Raw genomic sequence first — 24392 nt, forward strand, 5'->3', positions numbered from 1 at the left:
CAACTGTTTTGTAAAAGGCTAGAAATGCCTTGTAAAATTTGAAGTATATTAAGAGCATGCATGGGTATGTTTTAGAGTTCCAAATTTTGATGTTAAATGTAAGATAAATGTTAGAAGAAGACAGAGTCTACACTTTTATCCATAGACTTCAATCATGGGCACAAACAGAGTTATGGAGATAGAATGTCTCAGGCCTTTGTGCTACCAAAAAGTTGGTGAATTTCAAGATTACAGGATCTAACAATGAGAAGAAGAAAGAGAAGAGTAAGGACAACGGTAAGGATTAGAAGGGTGATCAGTTTTCAAAGAGGAGGAAGAAAAAGAAATAGATGATTACACCTACAGCAACGAGTGGTACTTTTTCTTCCAAGGATAAGCAAAGGTTCAATGCCAAGAAAGAAAGTTACTTTATCTATAACAGATCGCACTTAACCTGTAACTGTCTAAAAAAAAGGATCAAAATGTTGGTGCAATAGTAGCGAAAGATGTTGGAGATCAGCTAGTGTTCAGAATGCACAAGTCAATCCCATGCATTTTCTAAATGCCATAATAGGTACAAATGCCCAAACTCCTTGCAACGGTTTGACGCATGTGCAAGTTACTCTAAATGGTAACTAGATACTGGTGATGATGGATACAAGAGTATTGCATAATTGTGTGACTGAATGAGTGATGAATCGATCCTAGTTGCAATTGAAAGATCTAGACTTTAAGTTGAAAGCCACAAATTCTAAGGCCAAGCCTATTTTAGGTATAACAAATATAGAGTTGGAGTTGGAATCATAGAAGGGTCAGTGCAATCTCATGGCAAGCCCAATAGATGATTTTGATTTGATCCTCGGCAAAGATTTCATGGTGGCAAACAGAATTTACCTAATTTCATACTTGATTGGCGTCAGGGTAGATAATGGCTAGTGTCTAGATTTTGTTCCAGCGGTGAAGTTGCCAAGATAGAAAAGCTGCCAAGTAAAGAATGTGGTAACAGCAGTATAAATTGAGTCAAATTTGAGGGATGAAAAAATTGTATATCTTGTTGCATTGGTAGAAATCAAATCTGATGTGTACTAGGAAGTATCGGATGTTGTGGCTTGATTGTTGGAGAAATTTACAGGCATCATACCTGCGGAGTTACCAAAGAGACTTCCTCTATGATGTGCTGTTAAACATAAGATAGATTTGATTTTAGGAGCCAAGCCACTTGCATAGGATCTTTACAGAATGTCCCTGATGGAGTTGACGAAATTGAGGCGCCAACTGAATGAGTTGCTGAGCAGCAAAGCATTGAGATCATTAAAGGCTTCATATGGTGCTCCTGCATTGTTTCAGAAGAAAGTAGATAGGTCATTGAGATTCTGTATGGAGTATCACGTCTTGAACAAAATAACAATCAAGAACAAGTATCAAATTTCGGATGTATATAACTTGTTCAATAGTTTGGTGAAGGCATGATTCTACATCAAGAGTGACCTAAAGTTTGGGTATTAGTAGGTCAAAATTGCCCTGGGGATGAGGAGAAGACGACTGTAGTTACTTGGTATGACTCTTTTGATTTCTTGTGATGCCATTTGATTTAAAAAATGCACTTGCTATGTTTTTTAAATTGATGAATAATGTCTTGTATGACTTTTCTTGAGAAGTTTGTTGTTATTTACCTTGATGACATTATTTTATATTCTGAATTTTTAAAGGACCATGTGGTGCATTTAAAGGCCGCATTCCGTAAGTTGAGGGAATACGAGTTCTATATAAAGAAAGAAAAGTCTAAATTTTGTAGAAAACATATCACTTTCCTAGGCCATGTATTGAGTAGTGCCTAGATCTTGATGGATCGAAAGAAGATTAAAGTGGTGGTTGACTGGACAACACCCCATAAAATTATGAAACTAAAGTCATTCCTTGGTTTGGCAAATTACTATAAGTGTTTCATTAAGGGCTACTCTAGGATGATAGAACCTTTGATGGACCTGTTAAAGAAGGCTAGACCGTGGTTGCAGGATAGTGTATGTGAGGATGCATTCAGAATGCTAAAATAAATTGTTGATTCTACCCTAGTTTTAAAACTTTCAGACTTTACTGAAGTCTTTGAGGTGTACATTGATGTATCTGACCATGCAATTGAGGAAGTGCTTATGCCGGAAAGCACCCAATTGCTTTTGAGAATAGGAAGTTGAAGGATTGCTAGTAGGGATATATACACACGAGAAGGAAATAACAGTAGTCGTACATTGCCTAAATACATGGAAGTACTATTTTTTAGGAACCAAATTTGTGGTGGTGATTGACAATGTTGCAAATACATAATTCAAGACGCAGAAAAAGTTAACATCAAAATAGGCTAGTTGGAAAGAATTTCTAGTTGAATTCAACTTTGACTAGGTCCATAAGCTAATGAGAGAGAATGCAATTGTCGATGCACTTAGTAGGAAATAGGTAGAGGAGTATGTTGCTGCACTTAGCACTAGTATGGCTGATTTCACGGACAAAATCAAATGGGAGTCCTAGGGTGATCTAGTTTATCAAAACTTAGTCACACGAGTTCATGAAGGCAATATTCAAAAGTACTGGTTGGAGGGTGATTTACTCTATGCCAAGCGTATATTTTGGTAGGAGGGAGACTTAAGTGACAATTGTTGAGAGAGACCCATGATGCTTCTTGGGCAAGTCATCTAGGAGTGGAAAGAATGAGGGTCTTATTGTCGCGCAACTATTACTAGCGAAAGATGGATAAAGACATTGAAGCATACATGAAAACGTGTCTTGCTGATATCGTACAACTATTACTAGCGAAAAATGGATGAAGACATTGAAGCATACGTGAAAACGTGTCTTGTTTATCATCAAGACAAAATTGAGAGGAGAAAGGAGCCAGGCTTGCTGCAGCCATTACCTATCCCTGATTGACGGTGGCAATTAGTCTCTATGGACTTTAGCTCCAGATGCCCTAAGATCGATGGTGTGGCTTCTATTCTTGTGATTGTTGATACGTTTTCTAAATATGCTATGACAATCAGCCAAGTTTTCTAAATTTGATACTATTTTTCATATATATTTTGTGATGCGAGTTCTCTAATTCCCACAATAGAGAACATGAAAAAATATATAGAAATGTGAGACTTCCGCTTAATATTAGGAAGAAGGCTTGTAAATCTTGCAACTTATAATTAACATAAGTATAGAATGCAAAATTCTGAATTATATCTATATGAACCATGTGAGGCCTCCATTTGAGTGCTGGCAAAAATGTTTAGAGGTCTAATTTAGTGTTATTCAAATATGATGTTATTTGTAAAACAAGTGCTATTGATATTGGCTATTTTGTAAATCATAGGATTTATTCATTGCAGACTCACTTTGGAAGAAAATGAAAAAGTGAAGTTGGAGGAATCATCTCGTGAAGATGACACAAATTGAAGCAAGTCATTGAAATTGTGGACTTCTTCTATCAATATTCCTATGAACTTGAGCAAGGTAGAAAGATGTTACCTTATAGAAGCTTGTAGTTGGTTTGCAACCTGATTCATATACTCCATCATCTAATCCAATTTCTTCACATAAAGGTGAATTCTTTGCCATTGCAGCGCTGTCTTTTTTCTCCTCCCTCAATATCTCCTTTGTCTTGGAATGGCAATCACCACCAATATGATTCTTTGGAATATCGATAGAAGAGGTCCACAATTTCATGTCCAATGACTTTCTGCAATTTGTGTCATTTTTATGAGATGATTCTTCCAACTTGGCTTCTTCATTGTCTTGTGAATTGAGTCTCCAATGAATGAATTCGATGATCTGCAAAATAGCGAATATCAATAGCACTTATTCTGCAAATAACATCATATTTGAATAACATTAAATTAGGACTCTAAAAATTTTCGTGAGTACTTAAATGGAAGCCTTACATGGTTCATATAGACTTAATTCAAAATTTTGCATCCTATAATTATGTTAATTATGAGTTGCAAGATTTCCAGCCTTCTTCACCAATATTTAGTAGAAGTCCCACTCTCCCATATACCTTTTCATGTTCCCCATTGTGAGAATTGGAGAACTAATATCACAAAATTATATGCAAAATAGTGACAATAGGTTTAGGAAATAGTTATTCACTAGTATATTCCTAAACAAACTAATGAAATTTTCACTAATTATGAGTAACTATTTACTAATAGAAAAATAACCGCAAAATTATTGAACTGACATAGGAATGACTATCTTTTCATAGTTGAAGCGATCTAAAATTGATAAATTATGGCAAGTAGACTTCAAATAATACAAGGACAAGATAAAAAAGTTAACGAAACAAAAGGTCACTGGGGCACTAAGGAGACATGATTAGATGATGAAATCCATTCAACTAAACCAATTTTCTATATATCCGTATACTGACTTTGTTATGTAAAAATGAGGGTTTAAATTGTTGAAAAGATAATAGACCAAAACTGTTCTTTTTAATAGTGTATGTACATTGTATGTGGCTAATTTCATTAGAAATTTTTAATTTTTAATTTGAGGTTCTAGATTGGTTTTTTTTTTCTATAAAGATAAATGACCAAAATGATTGCACTGGTAGATAAACAACTAATCTGGCCAAGACTCCAAACATGAGGGACAATTCTCTTTTAGTGGTCATTTAACATTACAAATCCAAGTAGAATGTCTTACATTTTCATGCACACTTTGAATTGTTGATTAATCACTCAGAAAGAATGACTGATGTCTGGGGAGTGGGGTTAGGGGGGGATATATAAGATTCTGGTCACTTGAGGTTCGTTGAAAGAAGTGGTAGGTGCAGAAAAGCTTTTGCCTGGTTAACATTGAATGTTACTTCATTTAGTGCAGCAAGCAATTACTTTAAATTAGTTAGTGAGTGTGCTAATATTACAAATGAAGGTTTCCATATATGCAGCAAATCTGCCGACATGGTTTTGTATTAACAGTACAATGTCAATAATATGCAATCAAGCACATATAGTTTGTTCATGAGAAGCACATATTACCAAAAAAATTGATAACGACTCAGTTGTGGTTGCAAAACGTTTTTCTTCACTAACCTCCAAATAATTTGACAGTTGGACAATAATATGTTTCTTTTTTTTTTTGGTCTATTTTGTCTAAAAAAAATTGTTGGAGAAAAGTCATCAGCAATATCCTATTGTTTGTACATGTACTATTAATATTTTAAGTACCTAATGGATTATAATAGATCCCGTTACTTTTGTTCTATTTTCTTTTTTTTTTATTTGTACGTAATTTTGTTCAAACTTGTTCCATGTACAAATTTTACTTTTAGACATTAGTGTTCTTAGATGGAACTCAATAAAGCAGTTAAAAAGTATTGTAAGACGTGAAATAGGATATTTTTAAGGACTTATATTAGTTTTTTATTTTTGACAAAGGAATTACAATTATTTTAGAGTAGTTTATAATCTTCTAAGAGATAAAAAGACACATGTAATTTAATTAATCAAACGTGTGGATTGCAGTTTCTAAGAAAAATTTTTTACGTTTTTTATAATCACATTTCTTATTTATCTTTTTACTTCACATATATCGAATCACTATAATATATTTTTCCTACAAAAACTCCAAAAAATAGCAATACAAACGGGTAGCTTTCCTATTTGAGTGCTTCTTTCTCTTGCCATGACCAACTATTTTTCACATTTTATTTATCTAAAATATGGAAACAATTCCACAAAGTTTTGAGGTTTCTTGAAAGCTTCCTTTAGTTGTCTAATTGTTTTCAATTCATATTGACATTGAGCAATTGAACCAAAAAGCACCTTTTTGTGACATCTTGTTAGATTCATCTGTGTAGTACTTGGGGTAGCTCAATAACTTCCAACAAATGTGACTAAGCCCCAACAATGCACCAATAAAGTCAGCTCCATCAAGTTTCAACGAAAAGATAATGTAGTATAAGGCTAAAACTTGAAAAAAGTAGTGCGCTGCATTAAATTTAACAAAAGATTGTAATTTATGAGGCTAAAGCTTGTAAGATGCATATTCTTTTGAGCTTCTTGAGCATAAAAAATTATTTATGTTATTACAAATATATATATAAAAATGTAAAACTACTCATATAGTTGTAACTAGCAATTTTCCTTTCTTTATTTTTTCAGGTCAAACTCCCTTATCTTTTTTTTTTTTTTTTATCAGCTTTGCAACTATTTGTTTGACTGGAATTATGTACTTAGACGGGCAATATCCTATACAAAGTAATGTATATCAATTAGTTCATTTAATTCGCTCAGATTTTTATTTTTCACATGATTTTTGGAAAACAAATGATCTTCAATTTTCAATCTTTTGCCATTTTTTTGAATATTATTTAGTCGATACTGAAAAAATGTGGGCACTAATATGATTTTAAAATCAATGGATACTACTTTCCATAAAACCAAAACCAATCAACAAACACATTGATGTAAATGCATGCTTTCCACCATTATTCCCATCTAGAGCCTAAGCCTAATTCAACCAATGAACTCATTCAATTTTGTTTTATGATTGTTTCCCTTAATAGTCTCGTGACCAGCAAAATTAAATAAGTTGCTCGAGAATGAATTTAACAAACTAGAAATCTCTCCGGATTATTGAAAAGCGAAGAATAATTTTTTTTGCCGAATCATATCAAATTAAAGAACTGAATTACAATTTCAAAAAAAATTTGATTTACCAATTTGAACAGAATATTCAATATTCCCCAAATAAACACCAATACCCAAAAAAAAAAAAAAAAGGGTAAGAAATGTCTCCGTTTTAGGGGCCTCGTGATTGAGCAGTAGAGTAGAGTAGTACGACTACCAAGTGGCGACCCACACAAGATGGGAGTGGGGCCCACGTTGTTCCCGCGTCTTTATGACCTCGAAAAGTAGAGCCACGATCCTCTACACTTGCACCATGTCCACACAGCGGAGTTTAACTTGTACTTTACACCCTCTTTTACCCTTGCACAACTAAAATAACCCTCAATGTACAACTCTGATAGCATCAAATCAATCCAGCTCCAAACAAAAGACTGTTCCACTTGACCCCACCCTCATTCTGTCTCTTTCGCAAAGATCTCTGGAACCACTAATTTAATATTTAGTATTTAATTAAATACTAAACCTCAGTTTATCCGTTTCTTAAACACACTTTTCAGTACCTTTTGCTTTAAGGATTGCACCCCTAAACTATTCGTCATTAGCTTTGCGCGCCCTTTAGAATGATTCTAGCCATAGAGCACCTCAAACTTTAAATTTTATGGTGAAATAGTCCAAATTATGCCGGAAATTAGCTAAGAGTTTTACAATTTAAGGGACAATAAGCACACTAATAAATGAATTTTAAAGGTTTTTTTTTGTCAGTTGAAATGTTGATATATTTGTTAATCTTGCTTTCTTTGGGGAGAAAAAAAAGAAAATACTAACTTCACAAAGGCAAAAAATATATTTACTTTCAAGTTACTATCTTGAAGGGGTAATTTATGTAGTTTTAAAAATAAAATTTAGTGTCTTTTCACCTATGTAACTTAAATTTATTGTCTTTCGAATTTTGCAAGGGATAGCTAAATTTGTTTCGTATCTAACTTATTGCATTACTTTAACAAAATAATTATGATTAAAGTGTTATAACACCGACAATTAGGAGTGTAAACAAATTAAAGCAAATGGAATGCTATAGTGTTCAAACTTGTTTGATTGTGTTAATGAATTTGAAATTGTCTACAAATTTTTATTATTTATTTACCCAACTGAGCTCAAACGAGTTGAGTTCAAATAGTTTGAATATTTTACATGCAAACTCCAATAATCTTATGCTAAAGTTTTTGTTTAAATTTGGATTTAATTAGTTGGCGAATCAATCTCGAAACAACTCTTACCCAACCCAACTCGATTCGAATATCAACTAACTTGATTATCTTTCAGTACTAACTACAATTTATAGTTCTAGAGGCAAAGTACTAAATGCGATTAGTTTAGCAGTGAATGGTACAATTAGCCTTTTATTTAAATCTCGCCTGTTTTATATTTATATTTGTGAATGAGTTTGAAATTATATTTAATTTTTTATTATTTATTTACTCGACTAAGTTCAAACGAATTGAGTTCGAATAGTTTGTATATTTTATATATAAACTCTATTAAGCTACTCGAACAAAGTTTGATTTTGATTAGTTAACGAACCAAATTCGAAAGAACTCTTATCAGTCTAACACGATTCCAATATCAACTAACTAACTTGATCGTCTTTCACCTCTAACTACAACTACAATTTTGTAGTTCTAGGGGCAAAGTACTAAAGGCGATTAGTTTAGCGGTGAATAGTGCAATTAGCCTTTTTTTATTCAAATCTCGCCTCTTTTGCATTTGTCTTCTTCTGATACATTTGTACATTATTGTATTCTTCCCCCAAACAAATTCTCTCCCTTCTTTCTCTCTCTTCTTCCTTCCTCTGTCCCTCTTCTGTCTCCCTCCACCAGAACAAATAATGGAGGAGCAACTACAATCTCAACTCTGCTTCCATACTAGCAGTACATTTTAGCTCTCTTACGACGTCGTTCTACGTCTACTTCAACAAATGTGAACCCCTTTTTTCCTTCATTTTCATTTTTTTTGCCTTTTCTTTCTCTTAACTCCAACAAAGTTTGCTGCTGCTGCTTGTGATCTAACTTCTGAGTCCTACATTGCCTGTAAAAGATAAAGTCTCGGACTTCAGGTGAGTTTCTTCTCTTTATCTTCATTTGTCTCAGCTTTTTCTTTTTCTTTTTCAGTTTTTTTTTTAAATTTAATTTAAAATTTTGAGGTTGTCTGAAAAGATAAATGAATGTGAATCTCTAGATTTGACTATGACTTTTTCTCTGTTTGACTCTCTACTTTATATTCTTCTTAAAATTGCAGTTTTAACTGAAAAATTCCTTGAATTTTACGTCCGTTTCTGAAGCTGCATTTGCTGGTAATGTTGACCTGCTGTAGTGTTTCGTACTAGGGTTTATACAGTTGTTTCCTTTGGTGTTCTGTAACGGTTTAATAATAATGCCGAGATTTGAATGATTTGAAATTTGTTTTTGCAGTAAATTTTCATTAAATGTGGGCGTGTGTGTGTGGTTTTTTTTTAATTCTTGAAAGGCTTGCGACTTCTTGAATTCTAAGCCTTGTAAAGGATGTAGTTTTCGTTTGTGGATTCTAGCAATTTTTTAGAACTAATTCTAGTCATCTGTTTTGAAATTTAAAATTTAAATTTTAGTATTGTTAAGAGTTGTAAGTATAAATGGCTATTTTAGTTTGTGATTCTTGAAATCTAGGTAAATACTCGGATCATTAATCAAAAACTTTACTTCTTTTACTCTTTCCTCTTCTCTTCTCATTTTTTTTTTGTTTTTAAAGAAAAAGTAATCTTCAAGACACTTCCAAATGCACACAAAACACAATGTACATAAAGTTTAATCCTTGCTGTTAAATATTCATAATAAGAAATGTACGTTTTCTTTGAGTTCTTTTTTTTTTTTTTTGTTCTTGATTTCAAAGAGATGTAGGTTTCCGATTATTTATTTATTTGATTTATTTTTTCTGAACAATTTCTAATTTTTTTCTTTTAAAATTTTTTGGCTTGTGATGGGTTCTTAGTGTTTGGATTTTCTATTGTGTGGGCGTGAACAGAAAAGAATAAAAATGATGGAGCAATATGAAGTACTGGAGCAAATTGGGAAAGGAGCGTTTGGTTCTGCCCTTCTTGTGCGTCATAAACTTGAAAAGAAGAAGTAAGTTTGCTTAGAACAAGCAACATTGCAGCTTACATATTGCGCACTTGATTTTCTGTTTAAGTCCTTAATTTTTTTTTGTGCGCTACAATACATACAAGATTTAGTTTGTTTTGTTAGACTTATTTTAATTGGTTTTTGTATAAATTTGTAAATTTGAAGGTATGTATTGAAAAAGATTCGTCTTGCCCGCCAGACGGATAGGACACGTCGAAATGCTCATCAGGAGGTTGGTGTTATTGATACTGATTACTTTCTTTTATTACTCAGTGGATTTTCTTAATTTGTTCTTCAATTTTCTGGATTTTGATGTCTCCTGATCTTCCTTGACATGTTAAGAAATCCATTGAGCAATGCTTATTTATGCCTTACAAGTATGCCCCTTGTTTTCCTTAAAAGAGGTATTAAGCTTATCCTTGAGGATGAATAATAAAAGATACTGAGGTTTCTCAAGACTAGGAGATCATGTATTAGATCCTTTCTCAAATGTGGTCAAGTAAATATACTTACAAGATAAAAGTCTCCCGTGTTGCCAAAAAGTTGTTCACTATATGTTCTGCCACTGACCTTGTAATGTGTGTTTGATGAACAATATCTTGAGCACAGCTGACTGATCTTTCCTCTTTCTCTTTGTAGATGGAGCTTATCTCCAGAATGCAAAATCCATTTATTGTGGAGTATAAAGATTCCTGGGTGGAGAAGGTTAGCAGACTGTAGTTGTTACTCTTGGTTACTTTTGGTAGACGTAGGCACCTACTTTTGTCCCTCCTTTTTTTTTTTTTTTAAAATGAGAGTTGGGAGTATGTCTCTAATTTTTCTTTGATGTTATTTTGTTTTATCATTTAACTAACTTGAAATAGTTAGTAAATTTTCTCATCATTGTATAGTTATTTTCTTGCCAACCGCTGCATTTCTATGTGCTTCCTTGAAAAATCCTCACAGTAGTACACCTTCATGATTGTTGACTCTTTCAATTTTCCAGTTTTCTTTGTTTCTGCTGCCATTATCTTACACAGCCTTTGATTGATATTTCACAAGGTTTAGGGTCACAAAGGAAATTTTGCATTCAAAGTTTTGATTTCTTATATGACAATGTGAAAAAGTGGCTCTTTTTTGCACCTTTTAAATTTTGCAGACATTTTGATTATCTTAACTTCCATTAAATAAACTAGTCTCAATTCTTTGTTAGGAGATAAGTGCTAAATTTGTTTTTGACAAGAATTTTGGTTGGCCTTATTAATTGCATTTTAAGTGTATGAGTTCTATCCTTTTTCCTTTTTATGAGAAGATATCGACTATGACAACAAATTTAATTTATTTGATGTAGCTAATTCTAAGTTTTATCATTTTGGAATTTCATTGACTCTTGTCAAATCCTACAGAAATAGATATACATGACCAATCTTGTACTGGTGGAGATATTATTCTATCACTTTGATTTGTAACTCATATTATCCACTTTAAAACATAAAAAATAGTGCTAGAATTATCCCCATTTAAAGTTGTTATCACTAGTGCTGGAGTTAGCTTGGGCATATATTTCACATTGCATTTAAGATCATGTAATCAGATTGAGCTTGACACATTTTGGTGCTTTTGTTACCAGGGATGCTATGTCTGTATTGTAATTGGTTACTGTGAAGGTGGAGACATGTAAGTAGTTATAAAGCTTAAAATGCAGTTTGTCATTCTTTCCATGTAGTGTAGATGTAATCTTTCGCAGTATGGTCATCGGAAACCTCCTCTGAAATTTCCTGTTTTGCAGGGCCGAAGCCATTAAGAAAGCGAATGGTGTACTTTTCCCAGAAGAGGTTTCTTTTTTGTAGTTGCACAGCGTTCTTTTTGTACATTTCTTCCTCTAGCAAGTGCATATATATGTGCAATAAATGCAGTCTGTATTTTTTGATCATCTATCTCTAGGTGCACCGTTAACTCTAACTCGTATCGTCAACTCTTTACAGAAACTTTGTAAATGGCTTGTTCAGCTCCTTATGGCCCTCGATTACTTGCACATGAATCACATTCTTCATCGAGATGTCAAGGTAGCTGCATTTACTGTTTCAATAATAGTTGTAAAGTCAAAACTTTTCAGTAACATTGTACAGTAATTAGTAAATTTTGTGCATTCTGTGCAGTGTTCCAATATATTCTTAACAAAAGAGCAGGACATTTGTCTTGGTGAGAAGTTCATGTCTTTTACTTTATATTTTATTTGGATAGCTGTAAGAAATCTTAGTAAAATATGAGCAACAATCCATTGTTGCAGGTGACTTTGGACTTGCCAAGAGGTTGAGTTCGGATGATCTTGCTTCCTCTGTAAGTAAAATGGGTGAACTGTTTATTTTTAGGATATCAGCTTTACTTTCTGTTAATGCGTTTTGTTGATTTTCTACTTTCAGATTGTGGGAACTCCCAGTTATATGTGCCCTGAGCTTCTGGCTGATATACCATATGGTTCTAAGTCAGACATATGGTCACTTGGTAAGCAAAATAGTCAGTTGTCAAGTACAATACGAAAGAAAATGGAAAAAATAACAGATAATTTTCTATCTTACCATATATTACATTTCAAGATAAACTTTTGCTGATTGCTATCAAAATCTTGACATCCAGGATGTTGCATATATGAAATGAGCGCGCACAAACCTGCTTTTAAGGCTTTCGTAAGTCCATTTTTTTTCCATGTAAAGCAGTTTAGTTGGTTCATGAATTTTTCAAGCACCGATAAGTATAGGTTACCAAATATCTCATGCAGTTTTGCAAGGTCAAGGGAAGACTGACATGATAGAAGAACCTATTGAACTTCTTTTCCATACATATGAAGACAGCAAATTTTCACAGACCATCGTATTACATTTTATCCTAGGCTAATTTGGAAGCTTGGATACTTCCATTTTATTGGACGCTTCTTATAATCTAGTTAAGATAGAAGCTGAATGTAGTTAAATATAGTTCTTTGTAGTTTTTTTCTTGGCAAGAAAATATTCTGTTCAAACTCTGCCTACATGGCCTGCAGTCAGTGTGTTGTCATGTATAAGTTAGGCATTTTGGTTTTGTTTTATCCTTTTTTCGTCAAAGATAGTCAATGAAATTGATTATAGTTAACTGGACATTCTTCTGTTGGATGTAGTTCAAGTGAAATAGTTTCATCCTAGATTACTGGTGCAATAATGCTGCAGAAATTTCTATGGCAGCAAGAAGTTATTCAAAAACTAGAAAAGCCCCTACCATACACACACAAACTATCAGTGTTTCAAAATTGCACAGATGGTCTCTCTCTCTCTCTCCTGTCTTGTGCGTGTGGTTTTCGATCCTTTAAGTCTGTATTGCTATCTCTGTGGGACTCATATTCTTTCTTAAAAGTTCTGACTTTGTGGCATCAAGCCTTTCATTGGCTTGTGAGCTAGGATAGTTCCTCAGGACTACTAAACTTAGATTTCTAACATGTAGAGTGCTCTATGGCTCTAAATGAATTAATAACATATCTAATGTTGACTAATCATGTGCTCTTGCAAGCACTTGGTTTTGTCTCACTTCTAGTTTCTATTGATTGTTCCTTGCTTATGCTTGACACATTACATTTGACTCTTTAATTTGCAAGTTAAGCATTGGTGCAGATAAGCCGTGTCTCTGTGACAATGGAAAAACTTACACTTCCTCCAGTTTTCCTTGTGGATGACTCTTATAGTGTATCATTGGCTTTTGGCAATTTACTCTCTTGGCTTGGTAGCTTCATATCGCACCAAATATGAGAATGTAGCTTATCAGCATGTTTGTTTGAGGTTTCAGGCAACTTACCGAATTTTTTTTTATGGAGTAGGATATGCAGGCACTGATCAACCGAATAAACAAGTCCATTGTGGCACCTCTTCCTGCACAATACTCTGGTGGACTGTAAGTTCCTTCTTTAAATCTCTCTGTTTATTGTCAAACGGCGTTCTTCTATTGGACAACCCACTAGAATGAATTTGCTTTCTTTTTTCATAGAGTGAATTATTCATCTTAGATTTATTTCATTTCTAGTAGGATGGTTGTGAAATATCTGATTAATATTGTTTGATATAAAATTTTATCTTGGGCTGCAATAAAGAATTGCTTCATTTTTATTTTCTACTTTTGTTATTGTTTACTATTATTTAATTGTGCTCAATGACTGACAATTGCTTTGGTTATTCTTTTGTTTTTGTTTGCAAAACTTGGTTTGCCATGCAAATTAGCTTTTGTCATTGACTGACATTTCTGTGATGTGAATTACAGCCGTGGTCTGATCAAAAGCATGCTGCGGAAAAATCCAGAACTGCGACCAAACGTAAATTTCATTCTTATTGCTGCAATTTGTATATTCATTAACTTTGATAAACAAGTAACACAACCATAAAAGTAATCCAGCAACATTATTTGATGGAACATGGTGCCATTTTAATTATTTTTCTTTGTCTGTTTCTGTCTTATGTTTTCTGAGTCCTGGATTCCTGGCTGCTTGCTTTCAAATTTTCTAGGTTCTACCTTGAAAATAGTACTGTTTCTTCCCTTTTATTTGCATTTGAAAGTATGTAAGTCATATATATTAGGAAATGCTCTGGCTTATCCGTTAAGCATTACTTTTTTCCAGCAGTGGCATGTGATACACATAATTTTCTGTTTTTGTTTCTGAAAATCCCAAAATTTTCTAGTCAGTAGCTAGGCCTTGACATTTGGTAGAATCTTGGTTTTCACGGGAAATATCACTTCAATCAAATTAGTTACTCTCAAAAAATGCTGGAAAAGTAGTACTCGGATCATTTTGATAGCATTTACCTTCAAATGCTGCTTTGCATGTTTTAATTTTGAAAATTTTTTCCCTTTTAGCACTTTTTATTTCCTCCCTATTCTTTCACTTTATAATCTAGCCATTCCTTTTTCCTAAGTTAGACAAATGCATCACCGGATGCCAACAACATGCTTCTTCCTTTTAATTTGTTTCTTATGCTTTGCATGAAAGCGGCAAAGAATAATGATTTCATCAAGCTCGACTCAATAACCTTCTGCATTCATATTCTGTGAAACAAATGCATCTCTTGTTTTTTCGCTTTGTCAATTTAGTTTCTCAATTGATTGGCTATTTACTGAAAGTAGATATTCAAAGGGTACTTGTCCATCAAGAAAATGTACCTTTCATTTAATATGTATATTTTCCCTTGCAGGCTGCAGAACTTCTTAGGCACCCACACCTTCAGCCTTATGTGCTCGATATTCATCTCAAACATAACAGCCCTAGGAGGAACAGTTTTCCTATACACTGGCCTGAGACAAATTACATGAAGAAAAACAGATTCTCTGCACCAACAAAAGCTGCTATTTCTACTTATCGGGAAAAACGGTTTTCCTTTGGTGGTGACAGGACTTTAAATCCTAGTGTATCTGAAGCTGAGCATGACTATCCTTTTTCAGACCAAACAATTAAAAACAACCCTAAGTTTCTGGACAGAAGAATGGAAGAGGTGTCAGTTGATAGCGTGCATGAAGTGACATCTGTTACTAAAAGGATAACTTCAAAAGTTTCTAGCGTATCAAAGAACCAAAAAATGAGTGTGACAAAACCTTCTTCTACTTCCAAAAGACCGGGAGAACTCTCTAAAAACCGGGAACCGGTAAGATCAACAGGAAACTTATTTCAGATAGACAGCCTTTATTTTGATGGATGGAAAATTTTAATTCTTGTACCTTTCCCTTTCAATATTCTTTCCAGTTCACTTCTACCAACTTTTTGTGTTTCCTTCCATCTGAATCTGTATGATCATATTATCTGACCATCGTAATAGCATATTCAGATCATGCTGGATGCTGTATCTTGTTAAACACTGGACTAGATTGTAGATTCATACCCTATTTAATATTTTGAAAAGGGAACCTTTGGGGTGGGGGGGAGAGGGTTGTGTGAACTGACTTGCATCTTACTTGTCAAGGTATTCAACTGTTGGTCAAGCATGTTGTTGCCTAGAAATGGAGTAACTTTCAATCTCTTTTGACATCAACTCTATATGCGATTGTGTCCTTTTATCTCCTGAAGATGCTAATTTTCTTTTTTTTCTAAGTCAACAATATCATCTGAAAGTTCCAGTTGGCCATATTTATTGTGCATTTCCATTTATAACACTGAGCCTTCCCTATATGTTAAATTTTATAATGAGTCAGCAATTGTGCAGACGAACATCTTTAACATCTTTGGTGTACGTCTGTGCTATATATGCACAAAGTTAAGCAGGGTAGTGAGACTACAACTCATCTATTACTGACATAAATGCCCTGTGCTTTTTGTAACTTCCTTCATGCTGTAACATTATTAGTTGTTAAATGCTGATTGATGCAGCTCCTGGCTTCAAGAATTGCTGCGAAAAGATCTGCTTTTGCTACTCGTAGAGCTTCTTTGCCTTTGTCAAGTAAAGGTGAAGTTCGAGAATCAGGCCGCAGACCCAGTCTTGGTATACTTGACTGTGTTAACTCTCCAGATGTTTCTGTCAATGCTCCCCGGATTGATAGGATGGTTGAGTTCCATTTAGACTCTTATGAGGATTCTATTATTCCCATTCGTAGAGCTTCAACGGCCTCTGTACAAGGTTCCTCCAACTCACCTCAAGGTGAACGATCAATAATGAAGGATAAATGCACAGTTGAAGTTCTGGACAAACCACTTGGTAGCTTAAGTTTTGCAGATGCTTGGCAAGGATTTGAAGGCCCCAAACTTGCTCTGGATAGGGAGGCTGTAAGTGAATGTTCTGACCAAAATGCCACGGCTGGTGCTTCAAGCCGTACCTCATCAGACTTAAGGCGCCGTCGTTTTGACATGTCATCACATCAACAACGTGCTGAAGCTTTGGAAGGTTTGCTTGAGTTTAGTGCAAGATTGTTGCAAGAGGAAAGGTTTGAAGAGCTTGGAGTCTTATTGAAGCCATTTGGTCCAGGGAAGGTGTCTCCAAGGGAAACAGCCATTTGGTTGACCAAGAGTTTCAAGGAAAACACGGCAAAGCAGGAAGACCAACCCTTGGTCGCCCAACCTATCTAAAACTGTTGCTGCTATTAATTGTAATGGCTAATTAGCGTTTTACAAACTGAGGTGTAGGCAGTAATAGGCAGTAATCTCAGGTACAGGCAAGAACTTGTAATGTTCTGGGTTGTATGGTATAGGCAGGATTCTAACTAGGAGCGGACATATTTTTATGTTGTTAATCTGGAGGTCTTAATTGGGAAGTGGTGAATGAAATGCAGGAACTTGATGCTGTGATGCTGTGTTTCTTAACCATTTTGCGTCATGAATACTTAAGATCCATCATGTAGGATGACAATATGAACGGCACATAGAAATTTCGAACTTAATTTGAGCTTACTTTCTCTCTTTATCTAGACATGCAAATGAGATGTCCCCTTTTCTGCCATCTACGGTACATTAGCACTCACCAACTGACTAAGTCTACGTTCCAACTGAGCTCAAATGTTGGAACTCCTGCTGAAAGTTGTAAGGAGTAAGGTTGTCTTGTATTTTGCAACATGAAACAAGAAAAAGAGTTTGAAATGGAAACTTCTCACTTCACATCGAGCTGTTGACTCTACAATTTTTTGCCACTTAATCTCTATCTTTTTAAGCTGAAAGTGGAGATGGACCCCACCGTACGGTAGAAGATGATCATCGATAAAAGATTCATTTTTTTTTTTTGGTATCTTGGGCTGATTCATGTGCTGGAGAGTCGATCCTGGCACCTCCTGTATTTTGGATTGATTCATGTGTTGGGAAAGAAGGTTATTCCCTTCTAACACTTGATCCCATTACTGTAGTCCGATACTGGTTTCACCAAAAGAAGTATACTACTAGTCACTGGTCAGAAGTCCATTGAAAAGTAGCAATAATAGCAAAATTTGGCGGCTTCAGCAGCCACTTAACGAGTCTCATTTCTGTGTCAGTGAATATCAGAATGTACTACATTATTTTAAACTGATGACTACATTATTGCATCCGCGGATTGTTGATGGCTGCAGCAGTTTAAATTTGATTCAGCTGTCTTGGGAAGGTTAATATAGGTTCTTGGGAGGCTGCAGTGGAATGATGAAATCAATATGCATAAAGATCTTTAGGAATTAAGTAAAACATGTTGCCAAGTGTTCATGCACTACATATTTTGTTGTTGTGCTTTAAAATAGTGTTGTCTAACTGTTTGAGTTTTTAGATCAGGTGATAATTCGACCAAGTACTGTTTTGACCAAATGATAATACTATTGTGATCTCTCAATTAGAAAACAAAGTTTCGATCAAAAGTTTCCCAATCTGCTTAACAGGTCACTAGCCCCTAGAAGTATTAGCCAAATACCTAGAACATACCTCAAATGGATTTAAAGTCTTCTCAAAGTTGGAATTGCAAGTTGCTACACTCGAATGATCTGCATGACTACCGTCTACTTGCTTTGCAGATCGAAAAAGCTTGATGAACCATGGATGCTGATTTTCTTGCTCATCGAATTCTGAAGGTGAAGGCATATATTGCTCCTGAACTTCAAGGGCGACGTTTACACCTCGCACTGATGTTGATTGCTTGTTTTTTTGTACGGGGCGCCATTTTTTTGGCCTTTGCTTTGGTTCACTGTGTGACCTTGCTTTTGCCTTTGAAGATGCTGTGTTGGACATGTAACCTCGATTTTCATGAGAAAGTGGAGCAGTGGATGCCTGCAGTTTTATTTGTTTTGTTTTGGACAGATTGGTGGAGCTCGTTTCGGTCACTGTTGCCGGTGGACTACAACATGTCTGGTCAGGCTGATCTTCTTGCATGTTTATTGGAAACCGACCAGAGTGATATGTGGTGATGACTCCAAGTTCCTTTCTTTCAGCTTGTGAATAATGTAAGGGTCCGCTTTTGCTCTTCATACTTGTCCTCATCTCATGAGCATTTACATCCTTTCTATCCTACATTTGAGTGATCAAACGGCTTGTTAATTATTGCTGCTGAATACAACAAGACATTTAACACCAGTGGTACGCGTAGGAAACAAATATCGCTATATATGCTCCTAGAATTATATAAATATAGTATACGTTGAAGAAAAGTAGGACAATGAGGTTGCCTAGTTGAATGTGTGAGAAGATCCCATCTATGTTCAGGTGGAGACATGGAGATAAATTTAGTGTACACATCACGTCGATTTCTCAGCTGAGTGGAAGAACTAATTTAATTACATTTTGTGAAATCAGTAGGATTTGTTTAACATCAGATTTGGTGGTTTGTCCTGGAATATCTTTGTCCAACATTATTGGTTACTTGGTTTGGTAAAATCTGATTGTATCAGGTTTATCAACTGAGCTGACTTATAACAGTTCCCTACTGAAGAAAAAATCCAGTAGATTTGAGTGAAGAAATTGAGTGGAAGAACAAATCCTACAAAATGCAGAACTTGATGGATGATCATCCAAAGGGAAGGGGAGAAAATAATCCAGAAAAGGCCTTACTGTACTATTTCGAGCCGATTCTCCATGACCTGATCTTTTTGTTGCAAGCTCTGCTCCGGCCTCAACCATCTGAACTCTCCTATACCGAGCTCTAACTTGGATAGTCATCAAAGCGTGCATGCTCCTCAGAACTGCAGTAGTTTGTTTTCTGACCAGGTGACCCCTTACTAATGCTTGTAACTTCACTAGTCCGCGTAAAGCACGCAATGCTTTTCTTGCCTGCAGAAAACGATCAGATTATTGTGAATTCTCACCCAAATTGTTCGTATGTCTGCATTTTAATCAGATTATCGTAAACACATTCATTTGATCTGTTGACAAAAGGAGGCATCCAACCACTAGATTATCTAACAAACCAATGGAAAAAACTTTAGAAGCTCAAATTACACATACCAAATAAGAACGAAATGCAGCCTGAATTTTGATGGCAGCAGCATCTTTGAGGGGCCCTATAGCTTGTGAAACAGGAGCTGTAACAACCGGCATTGTTCCATTGACTTGCTTGCTAGTTGTTACTAGGATTGCCTTAAAACGAATTTGCTCAATTTCATGCTCCTCTAGGACCTGTTTTGCCAGGTGGGGAGTAGAGAGTGAGTCAAATGACAGATTGCGACAAGTGACTTTTTCTGTGGTGGTTGATTTCTTGAAGCTCCATCTCCTCTTCTCTTTTGTAACTGATAAGATTGCTCTTGGGCTTCCTAAGTTACTTACCTCTGTGGCAACTGAATTCACTCTTTTCTTGTGCTTGTCTTTCTCCTCCCTTTTGCCTAACAAAAAGTTCCGGATCCATTTTCCTGCTTTACCCATCCTATACCATCAAAGCCTTAAACAGTAGGGACAAATGAAGTAGAAACGAAATAAAAAATGGCCTAGAGAATAAAGGGATGTCTATAAGCAACAAAATCAACAGCTAAAATGATTGAGACTTCTATATAACTTGAACAGAAAGAGCTTGAACACAGAATTGATGGCTAATAAAAGGTTGATGTCTCAACCTTTCTTAATTTGTCTACGTTGTTGAATATCCGGCCTTTATATTCTTCTGCTACAATAGCAATTATATAGGGTTTGCAATAACGTTAAACTTCGACTTTTCTGCTAACCCAAAAATCAAACAAGATAATTTTGGTGGAGAATACTGGTCCTTGTTTTATTTGTTTATGGCTGAGGCCTGCATAGACTTCCCCTTGTGATGCCAATTGACACATTTCTATGGATTCAAGGGTGGTTGTGGTTTCTCAACGACTGAAAATCAGTTTGTTCTTTGTTTTTAGTACTTGTTGCTTTTAGAACTAAACTACCTACGTCTTCTTCATTCAGGGATGCAAAGAAAAGCCAAAAAGGAAAACTAGAAGTCTTCTCTTAAAGAGGGAGAGGTTTCCAATTATGTCCAATTATGCAATACCAAGATCTCCGATCTCCATTTATTTGTGTAGAAGCCAATTTGTGTAGTAGAGACTTGAGACAATGCGGATCAAAGTTATGCACTGAAACTGAAACAAGTACCTTAGATGCTTAACTAGGTAACTAAATTCATTTGCAGCAGAGGAACGAAAGCCTAGTCCTTGCAGCAGTTCCATTTTTATTTATTTATTTTTTGTTTTGGGGAAAGATTAGGAAGAGGGGATGGTTATCCCAATTCTCAAGTCAAAGCAAACCATTGGTGTATTTTTTGATTTATAGATTACTTACCAATGAAAATTTCATTGGGTTTTGGTCTAATGGCCAAAGAGAGTCTCGTAAACTTCTCTCGAGAGTGTAGTAGTGTACTTGTCTGATCTGAAGAGTTCATTCTTTAACCACTTATAAACCCAACTTAGTCCTCTCTCCTTAATAATATAGGAGTAGTATTGCAGATTGTTGATAAAGATTACCTATAAATGCGATATCATTGATAATGGGAATCAAACCAAACTTTTGTCTATAGTATAGAAGTAGTGTAGATTGTTGAAGTTAGACTGAAAAAAAAAAATCGGGAATCAAAACAATCTTCCCTTAAACAAGCCTTACTAGCTTAGCCAATCCCATTGGCAATTGCCTTTTACAGTCATTGATAAGCTACAGTTAGCAACCTTTTTATAGTCATTGATAAATGAGATTCCAAATATTGGACAATCTCTCCTCCAATTGTATAACAAGCTCTCGAATGTTAGTATTCTAAGAAAAAAAATGGTTTGTTTTAGGTACGTGGTTTAGTGATATCGTAAGTTGTTGCAATTAATTTTAGCAAAACTTAAACCCAAAAGATAATAAGGGAACGACGGTTTAACTTTAATTATCAGCCACATGGAGGATACGCACCAAACACAAATCCATACACAATTTGACTTTGACTTTAAATGGTAAGTTATACAGAACTAGATTGGTAGGAGTATTACAAAAGTGATCAGATGTACATGTACCTATCAACAATAACTGCCAATTAAGGCTAATTTTTCCTTCACACTTTCCTATGGGTGTGAATTAATTTTATCTTTAGTTTTTGTCAAGTGTCATTCTGGGAGATGGAGATAGTGAAGCCATTACAAACATAATGAAAGATTAATCTCAATTAAGACCTTTACACAACTTTTAAATTCAATAAGATTTGGACCTGAATCGGGGCATGAACGATTGCTAGTTGAACCAGTCAGACCCGTGATCCAGTCTGAATGTGAAAACATTGCTCGTATTTGAAACAAATGGTCCAGAACCCATCATTCACTATTAACAAAATCAATATCTGCACTAACAGTATGTTCTTTTACACAAGAAAGATGTTAATAGAAGGTGCTGCTTGCTACTATATATGAGGCTATTCTAGTAGCTATAATCCTCTTCCTCGTGTTTATTCTATGAATGCAAAATCAATCCTTTGTGCAAATAATTAAATAAGTACATCGCAATCAATATCAAGCAATTATGTGTATACATAACTGGTAAAGTGATGCCAAACTGAGGCAACACACTATTGAAATTCCTATTTCCAGAGTAGTATAGCACCAGATATCAGCAAGATTCCCATCCATTGAAACTTCCATGGTAAAATTGATGTAGCTGAAAATTTTTTCAAACAAGAAAGAGTGAGCATAAACGTCAATCCAATTTCAGTTTTCTTGAATAAGGCTAGAAGAAAAAGTTAATGAGAAACAAAAATTTCAAGATGCATTCATTCTAAATAATACTACAAGTTGTCAATGCATTAAAGTTGGGGATTTAACACAACAAAATGGAACTTTTTTTTTTCGGGCAAATTCCGTACACGGAGTGAGATGCTAGCCCAAATTTTATTAAATAAAAATTAAATGACAAAATGGATTTAGCTCCTTGCGAATAACTATAAGATGGAGTAAATTTCATTGCTGCTTCTCCAGACCATTAGCTTAAGCATGTCTACAAAGTTTTTTTTTTACAAGTGCAATCTTTAAATTGGAGCCCGTAATGGGAATTTTTAGATATATAGAGCACAATATATGATAAACATTATTGTTTTCATGTTATTCTTACTTAGTGATTGTGATTCAAATATTGAAAATTTTCATAATATCAGTTCACTTGCCATGGCTAAAGTGACTTGTTGAATTTCGATTGGAAAGTTGACAACTAGTATACGATTGACCAATAAAAAAAAAAGGGTAATTATGGGGTTTGAACTTTTGCCACTAAAAATGTCAATTCCGTGTATGTTAATCTTGGACTTATAAGGGAACAATCCTTTCAACTTAATTATTATGCTTTGAATTGGTCAAATAGTAGGTTTGTTTGGATAGAGTTGGAGTGTTTGGATAGCAAAAAGTGGTCAAATAATATTTCGCTTGCATCATAAACACATTTTCCAATCCACCTTTTTATATTCCCAATCACCTTTTTATCTCACATACATCACATCATAAAAAGTGCTATAATATTATTTGGAATAATTACTGTAACACTTTTTGTGATGTGATGTATGTGAGATAAAAAGGTAATTGGGAATATAAAAAGGTGGGTTGAAAAATATGTTTATGATGCAAGTGAAATATTATTCTAGATCTTCTTTCTTCAAAATTGGCAATACTCGTTAAACAATCAATCAGATAAAATTTCTTTTGATCCTTATCAATAATGAAGCACTTTAAGTAAAATATATTTGATAAAAGAACTCAAGACCAGCTCAGTTTCCTACTTCTATTTGATTAGCTTCCACTATAATGCCTTGCATTTGTTGAAGGAAAAGAACAAGAAAAGAAATACAAAGAAAACAAAATACAAGTGAAACAATCAATTCTTGTACGTTCTAGTTTTCGCCTATGAAAATGAAGATTATGGCACTAAAAAGTTCTCAAGTACAAATACAATTACGACTAAAAATTAATATTTGTATCTCAATTTTTTTTTGTGCCCTTTCTTTTCTTCTTATTAAATCCCTTTTATCTTTTTAATCTAATTTTCCATTTACTTATTGTTAAATTTAATTTTAAAAATTCAATTTACTCTATTTATAAATTAAGATTAAGATTATTACGTATTTAAAATTCAAAACTTCTCAATGGATTTGTAAACTCACCAGGGCTGTCATCATTATTTCGAGATGAAGTTGATGATGAAAGCTTAACTCCCAGCCTTGAACAATCGGACCCAACGGCACCTTTTTAAATCAAACATTTAAATTACCACAATAGCTGTTATATACATATAACCTCTATTGCATGTTTTTCTATTAATCTCAAATATAAATAAAAATGAAAAAGTAATTTCAATAATTATATAATAGCCATGGTGCTCTTACATTGATTAAAGCATGGAAAAACTGAGATGTCGTTGAGATTAGAGTAACCACTATTTTTTTTTTGACGAAACGATAAGATTTTCATTGACTAAAGGAAACTGTACAAAGCGAGCAACGGCTCGAGAGACTTTACAACTAGTGCTCAATTGCACTGAGGAAAATACCATTCCTCATCCACAGTAATGCCTAAGGCATAAGAACTTAAACTTTTACATTTAGATATAATACTTCCCCTGGCTAGCTCAAAAGAGCACATACGAAACATTCTCTGTAATTCAATAATGTCCTCAGTCAGAGTTGTTAGACAACTGTCTAGGGAGCTCGGATTCTTGAGCTATCTTAGTAACTCTTTGTTCTGGAGCAAAATATTGATTTTGTCCCAGTTCTGCTCCAAAGCTTTACACAAGACCAGTTTGACTGCTGCTGCATCATCA

General features: G+C 34.6%; 2 protein-coding genes and 1 long non-coding RNA gene across 5 annotated transcripts; 1 reads left to right on the forward strand and 2 right to left on the reverse strand.

Moving 5' to 3' along the window:
- The first annotated feature begins 8405 nt into the window (after nucleotides 1–8405).
- LOC113763067 (serine/threonine-protein kinase Nek2) lies at nucleotides 8406–17095 on the forward strand. Of its 3 annotated transcripts, XM_027306759.1 has the most exons (16): nucleotides 8406–8700; nucleotides 8883–8937; nucleotides 9642–9742; nucleotides 9905–9971; nucleotides 10379–10444; nucleotides 11349–11395; nucleotides 11508–11553; nucleotides 11704–11784; nucleotides 11878–11920; nucleotides 12009–12058; nucleotides 12142–12223; nucleotides 12356–12405; nucleotides 13563–13636; nucleotides 14000–14051; nucleotides 14926–15372; nucleotides 16092–17095. In XM_027306759.1, exons 3-16 carry the CDS (start codon nucleotides 9654–9656, stop codon nucleotides 16782–16784), a joined length of 1887 nt encoding a protein of 628 aa, XP_027162560.1. In that variant the 5' UTR covers nucleotides 8406–8700; nucleotides 8883–8937; nucleotides 9642–9653; the 3' UTR covers nucleotides 16785–17095. The 3 variants fall into 3 exon arrangements, with proteins under 3 accessions (XP_027162560.1, XP_027162561.1, XP_027162559.1); XM_027306760.1 differs by lacking the exon at nucleotides 8883–8937 and having other exon boundaries at nucleotides 9609–9742; XM_027306758.1 differs by lacking the exon at nucleotides 8883–8937.
- A 958-nt stretch (nucleotides 17096–18053) lies between these two features.
- LOC113760079 (protein IQ-DOMAIN 14-like) lies at nucleotides 18054–20018 on the reverse strand. The gene is made up of 4 exons (XM_027302653.1): nucleotides 19923–20018; nucleotides 19605–19775; nucleotides 19212–19430; nucleotides 18054–18671 (listed from the first exon to the last, which is right to left on the reverse strand). Exons 1-4 carry the CDS (start codon nucleotides 20016–20018, stop codon nucleotides 18054–18056), a joined length of 1104 nt encoding a protein of 367 aa, XP_027158454.1.
- Nucleotides 20019–21958: 1940 nt separating this feature from the next.
- On the reverse strand, nucleotides 21959–24004 carry LOC113760394. The gene is made up of 3 exons (XR_003467034.1): nucleotides 23959–24004; nucleotides 23737–23817; nucleotides 21959–22247 (listed from the first exon to the last, which is right to left on the reverse strand). It is a non-coding gene; the product is annotated as an uncharacterized LOC113760394 (long non-coding RNA).
- Between the last annotated feature and the right edge of the window lie 388 nt (nucleotides 24005–24392).

The sequence above is a fragment of the Coffea eugenioides genome, chromosome 2 (genome assembly GCF_003713205.1).
Source record: "Coffea eugenioides isolate CCC68of chromosome 2, Ceug_1.0, whole genome shotgun sequence".
Classification (NCBI taxonomy): Eukaryota; Viridiplantae; Streptophyta; class Magnoliopsida; order Gentianales; family Rubiaceae; genus Coffea; species Coffea eugenioides.

Bases quoted from the DNA above. Each gene is read 5' to 3' on its own strand.
- LOC113760079 (XM_027302653.1), bottom strand. From the start codon at position 20,018: ATGGGTAAAGCAGGAAAATGGATCCGGAACTTTTTGTTAGGCAAAAGG. The intron at 19,431-19,604 runs GTATGTGTAATT...CGTTTTCTGCAG, and splicing joins CTGCATTTCGTTCTTATTTG to GCAAGAAAAGCATTGCGTGC. The intron at 18,672-19,211 runs GTAAGGCCTTTT...ACTCAAATGTAG, and splicing joins AATCGGCTCGAAATAGTACA to GATAGAAAGGATGTAAATGC.
- LOC113763067 (XM_027306759.1), top strand. From the start codon at position 9,654: ATGATGGAGCAATATGAAGTACTGGAGCAAATTGGGAAAGGAGCGTTT. The intron at 9,972-10,378 runs GTTGGTGTTATT...TTCTCTTTGTAG, and splicing joins GTCGAAATGCTCATCAGGAG to ATGGAGCTTATCTCCAGAAT. The intron at 11,785-11,877 runs GTAGCTGCATTT...CATTCTGTGCAG, and splicing joins TTCTTCATCGAGATGTCAAG to TGTTCCAATATATTCTTAAC.